Source organism: Trichoplax adhaerens, genomic scaffold (assembly GCF_000150275.1).
Source record: "Trichoplax adhaerens TRIADscaffold_2 genomic scaffold, whole genome shotgun sequence".
NCBI lineage: Eukaryota > Metazoa > Placozoa > Uniplacotomia > Trichoplacea > Trichoplacidae > Trichoplax > Trichoplax adhaerens.
The window spans coordinates 7,412,612-7,418,527 of NW_002060944.1; the positions used below are offsets into that span (position 1 = coordinate 7,412,612).

The 5,916-nt window shown below is 30.5% G+C and overlaps 1 protein-coding gene across 1 annotated transcript; it reads left to right on the forward strand.

Moving 5' to 3' along the window:
- Window positions 1-1,114: 1,114 nt before the first annotated feature.
- Window positions 1,115-5,157, forward strand: TRIADDRAFT_53737 (uncharacterized protein; the record flags this gene model as incomplete). The annotated part of the gene is made up of 11 exons (XM_002109538.1): window positions 1,115-1,229; window positions 1,993-2,172; window positions 2,785-3,000; window positions 3,075-3,158; window positions 3,324-3,407; window positions 3,549-3,593; window positions 3,862-3,943; window positions 4,180-4,256; window positions 4,369-4,462; window positions 4,753-4,888; window positions 5,083-5,157. 11 exons carry the CDS (start codon window positions 1,115-1,117, stop codon window positions 5,155-5,157), a joined length of 1,188 nt encoding a protein of 395 aa, XP_002109574.1.
- Between the last annotated feature and the right edge of the window lie 759 nt (window positions 5,158-5,916).

A 5,916-nucleotide genomic window follows, 5' to 3' on the forward strand; every position in this document is an offset into this window, starting at 1 on the left:
ATATCATTGATACAACCTAAAATAGTAATATGCTGTCCATTACAGTATCGTTTTTTGTTATTATGATTAGCTAATATCATCACCTACTAGGCCATAAATGGCAAAACGAAAAGTGATTTTGATATTGTTATCGAATCAACAATTGATTTTAATTCCTTATAATGGATTGATTAATTCAGCTCTAACTGTATAATAAACTTTTAGACTGAATTTTAGTTGAAGAAAAGACGGATTTAACCTCTGGGATTTAGAATTTGATCATGGTAAAATATGATACTCACAAGTATTTTTTAATTTCAGAGTATATCTAACTTGAATATATCTTTAAATTTGTAACGGATAGCTTTGATAAAGTGCAAATCGATTATAAATTAACGATAGATTGATGTCATATCTAGACGTCATTATTTATCGAATTTTACTATACAGGAAAGGTAGTATCATATTAGATCATGAACAGACTCGTAACACTTTCAATTTTGTTATATTTTTTAAAATTAGATAATTATTCGAGATAGTAGTTAAAATTTCAGCAATCTTTCGAAGAGTCTCTACAAGTAACTTATACTAGAAAAATAAATAACTATATAAGATATTTAGCCCGTGTATTAAATGATAGATAAAGCAGATTCTCAAAGCACAAGTAGATCAAGAAGATATCTTTGATATATCAGCTAATGTTAGGCTACATTGTTTTGCCAAAAGACGACCATCTAAATCCCAAATATTTGTAACAGCAGTTCGATTTACTTGACATCTATATATTGTCTCGCATCAGAGATTGATCATTTTTTTGGCTGCTTTATTTTCTATTCAGGTTTATCTATCCTATGTTTCCAATTACTTGACTATAATACTTTGGATAACCGGTAAACTTTTAAATTTACGCCTATACAAATCTGATCCATTTTGTGAATCTATCACGTAATTGACAAAGTTGCATTAGTAACAGCTTATCGAATTAATCGTGATATTATTACCATATATCAACACTAAGATTAAGAAATTTAGTAGGAATAAATAATTTTACTGCAGTAACTATTCTGTGTTGAGGATTTATTTTTTAAGAGGATAATCAACTTAGAAATATTTATTTGAAAGTTAATTTTTCTTCATGCTAGTAATTCAGTCTACCCTGTATTGGCAAACTGTTACTCCTGAAACATCTCTCGTGCTGGAAGAACTTGAATCTGTCGAAGCAACAGGTACATCGGAAATTTCTTCAAGCGGTAAGAAGGTATAGCAAGTTAGCATTTAATTTAATAAACTTATTCGCTAGTTCATGTTGTTCTTCTCTAGAAATAAATCTGCTTTCATACTTTACCCTAATGTATAATTTAATATTCTAATGTGATATATGAGTATACCAAGCCCGTTATCTGATTAAAGATTTGCAGTATATCGTAAATTCATAATATCTCAAAGAGTTACTGTATTGATTATAAACAGACTTATTCTGATATTCAACTGATTTAGCTATTCTTATATCTAAATGCATCCTTACTCATATAAAATTTGCTTTTACTTACGGATACCGTCGAATTTCAATTGAAATGATTAACTAATAACATCCAACCTAATCAACCACACTTAAAATTGTTAAAATAGTAAATGATAGTGTCTTATAAGTATACTGAACTATTCTTACACTTTTTTTAGTACTTTCCCTATTATGTTTAAGCTAAACTAATTTTATCATGAAAATACGGAGTCCTTAGCAGGGGCTAAATTTTCGCTACTACAACTACCGTAAAGCCTTAAACCACTTCAAATTTCATGATATAGAGCAGACATAATACCTATATATCAATTTATAATTCGATACTATTTCTATACTTTTAAACTTTCCTCATTATCACATTAAAGTTAAACTAATTCCTTGTCTAAATACCTTCAGCATACTAGTGTAAATTTTTATATGACTGAGCACAGTGATTAGTTTACGATTAGTAAGATATTCATATAATATCTATCTACCTAATCTATAACTAGGGCTTAAAAGTTGTCATGAACCTAAATTAAAGCAGGAGCTGACTGAGTCTGTATATTACATAACTGAAAATAATTTAGCGTTGTTTGATCTTAAAACTAACTATCATCGTATATTTCATAGCAAATTAGACGTTCACCATTTCTATCCCAATCTGAGTATAGTGATTAGTTCGCAGTTAGGTAATCTATATCTAGCTAATGTACAACTAGGGCTTAAAAGTTGACATAGAGTCTGTGCATTACATGACTGAAAATAATTTGGCCTTGTTTGACCTTAAAAAATTATCATCTTGCACTGTGATTCACAGTAAATTAATTGTTTACCATTTTCTATCTCAATCTATACTGAAATTTCTACTATTAATGCATGCAGTAGATTCTTCTTTGACAAATTAAATAGCAGATCAATTTTTCGATTTACCTTTGTCTTCGTCTGTGGCTGATCTTTTGCAATATTATTGAGTAATAAAATAAAGTTGTACCATAACTTATAAGTAACAAATGTTTATTGACTTTCTTTTTCCAATATCTTTGCATGTGGTTACTAACATTTATATAATTATCTCGACAGATGATACTACCAAGTTTACGTTAATCGAGAGCTTTCAAGCATCCAGAGTACTCATGTCATCTACTTCAGAATTGATAAATGTTCTGATGAAAACCTCTGTATCCACTGATGATCTACTAATAGGTCATTTAAAATTAAATAGTGGCTTATTTTGTTTCGAGTGTAAAAGAGTTACGGGCATTTACCTTTCCATCTGATTATAATAATATTTTAATATATAGGTAATACTCCTGCAACTCAGAGCGCAAGCAAGTTATCAACTATGGTACCTGGCTCTATAATGGCTACTGATTCTTCTCTAGGAACTATGGCACCTAGTTCTCCATTGGCTATTGATTCTTCTTTAGGAACTATGGTATCTGGCTTCACAATGGCTACTAATTCTTCTGTAGGAACTATAGTACCTGGCTCTACAATGGCTACTAATTCTTCTTTAGGTTACTTAATGTTGATATTAAGGTATACTATATTGTAAAGCAGCAGTCGATCTCTAAATTTTTATTTATTATAGTCTTGAACAGCTCACAAGAAACAGTCTTGTCGTCGACAGTGACAAAAATACCAACCCCTGTACAAGCTACAAATCCTCCTTCAGGTTCTCTAATATTCAAGAAATCTTATGGATGTTAGAATATCTATGTATTCTATGTGATGTATTACTGTTAAGATGATTTATCATATTTAAACTGATATAATCACTATACTATGGTATACTATATTGTAAAGCAGCAGTCGATCTCTAAATTTATATTTATTATAGTCTTGACCAGCTCACAAGAAACAGTCTTGTCGTCGACAGTGACAGAAATACCAACCCCTGTACAAGCTACAAATCCTCCTTCAGGTTCTCTAATATTCAAGAAATCTTATGGACGTTAGAAAATCTATGTATTCTATGTTTTGTATTACTGTTTAGATGATTTATCATATTTAAACTAATATAATCACTAATCATTCTAACTACGATAATTCTACTATACTATAGTAACAACTAGTATGCCAATTTCGACCACTACCATGCCTCCTTCAGGTTATTTATGCATTGACTATATAACTATGATGTTCGGATCTTGTTTGGATAAAGTTGAATATATCGGTGTTCGAAAAGTAGAAATAGAGTGGATATCCTTCATTATAGTACATCGAATTACATTTAAAGTGACGCCGTCACTATTAGGAATAGCAACAATAGAGGATACATCGATTAATTATTTTACTATAAAATTAATGGCAATTTAACGTATACTCGTATAACCTAAATGACTTGTTACTAAAATCAATATCTTCCGAAATATTAGGCGATCTTTGCGTTTCCCGAGCTGATTGTAATGATCGAGGGCCATGCATAAATATTACTGACATCAATCATAAAATCTGCAGGTCATTAAGATAAATAGCGAACAAATAGCGTTAGATGCATGAAAATTATAACTGTAAAAGTAACACATATTGAATTAATTCATGACTGTTATGAAATGTATTTTTACAGAAGACTTCTAATGATTAGTCGATAAGAAAATTTCTAGTTTTACCTTTATTAACTGAATGCAATATTAAGTTCATTACTCAGGTAACTAAAAGATTGAACTGTAATGATTCTTTTACTACATTTATAGATGTGAGATTGGTTATTTTGGAAATAACTGTCAATTTCGTGACGAGCTTGCACTTCGAAAGTATTTTGAAGATAATAGTAAGCTATGGAAAGATTCATTTGTCTAATTAATTAGCAAGAAAATACTGTGGTCGATTAAAGTCTTAGAATCACTGCCAATAATGACGCCTATTTTTACTGCTGTTGTTAGACTGGAGGGCAGTGGCCTGCATTTTTATTGCAATTAGTTGCATTCTGGCTGTTATTCTTGCGGGCTTGTTAATTCACAGTTGCAGAGCTAAGCCGTAAGTTTTTGATATAACTGTTGCTCAATAAACTGACGAAATTTTATAAATAGAAATTAAATAATCCTTTATAAAACTTTCGAATAGATAGTTTATATACTGTACATAAGCTTATACCTACAGCACATCGAACTAAAATAGAAGAAAGTTTTAAATTAAAAGATATATCAATATTCTTTCTATATAGCAAAATACTCCGTAAAAAAACACTATTGCAGAAAGAATTTTAGTCGTTATCTGTTGAATGATAAGATGTAACATTTACATAATCATGACTGTCGTATATTTAGGCAATCTGCCTCAGCAGAAATAGAATTATTAACGAAGAAATATAGACGAGAAGCAGGATTAAATGATTCTCACAGTAATACACATTCTCGAGTCCGTCAAAGCGGTACCAGACAACCCAATCTACATGACGAACATGTAAGATTTTCATCGTATTCTGGCAATCACCCATTTTAAATTTACTTACAATCATGAAAATAAATAGTAATTGAAGAAAGTTGACCTCGGGAAGATTTATCGGAATGATTTATTATGTTGTATTATTTTTATTCTCTTGCATCGTCTTTATAAGATACATTCATGATTTACTTGGTATTCTCGTATATTATTAGGATCTCGGCGTTTCCAATCCAACTTATTCCGGGACTGCCGGTCACCATCATGGAAATGGAAATCAACATGCCTAACAGAAAGTGATCAACTTAAGTGAATTATTTTATTGCCAAGCGTGGCGTTGTATCTATAAGATTGATCGAATAATTTATTGAAATAGCGTTACACTAATTTGGATCGAATTATTTTCTCAAATTGCAATCCTATTATGATATGGGCAGTAGATAACGTTGAATCTTTTTATTGGAAGAATATTGTATATCAAGGACATGTCCTTGGGTACATTTCCACATGATTAGCACTAGAGTAATTCTAGTGAAAAGATTAAGTTAAATAGAGTCCACTGCACTGGTATCTTACTTTTTATATTAGCATTGATATTAATGGTCTTCTACTTCAGCTTTATCATATAAAATTACAGTGGAGTATAGTTCAATTAAAGCTAGTTGCATTCGATACGATATCTTGAATTATACTACTACTTTATAATCTTTTACAATAATTATTTTATCTGTATCCTTCATGTGATACCAGAAATTACTCAATATGAATAGAATTATCCCTTTGCTTGGGCAATTTGATCCGTCATAGCTGTTTGACCGTTAGAAATTTGAAGTCTTTAAAGTTTAAACAAGTCCCAGCGACTTATATTATCCATCTGCAATCGGCATTTTTTTATATTGTACTCGCATACTTTATGCGCCACCATAACTCCTGCTAAAAATATTTTTAAACTTAGTAAACTATATGGCAGGATATTTCTGTTTTAATTTTGAGTTTAAAAGCAATCGATTTCATTTTTCAACGTCAGTCATGATAATTTATCTGCTATT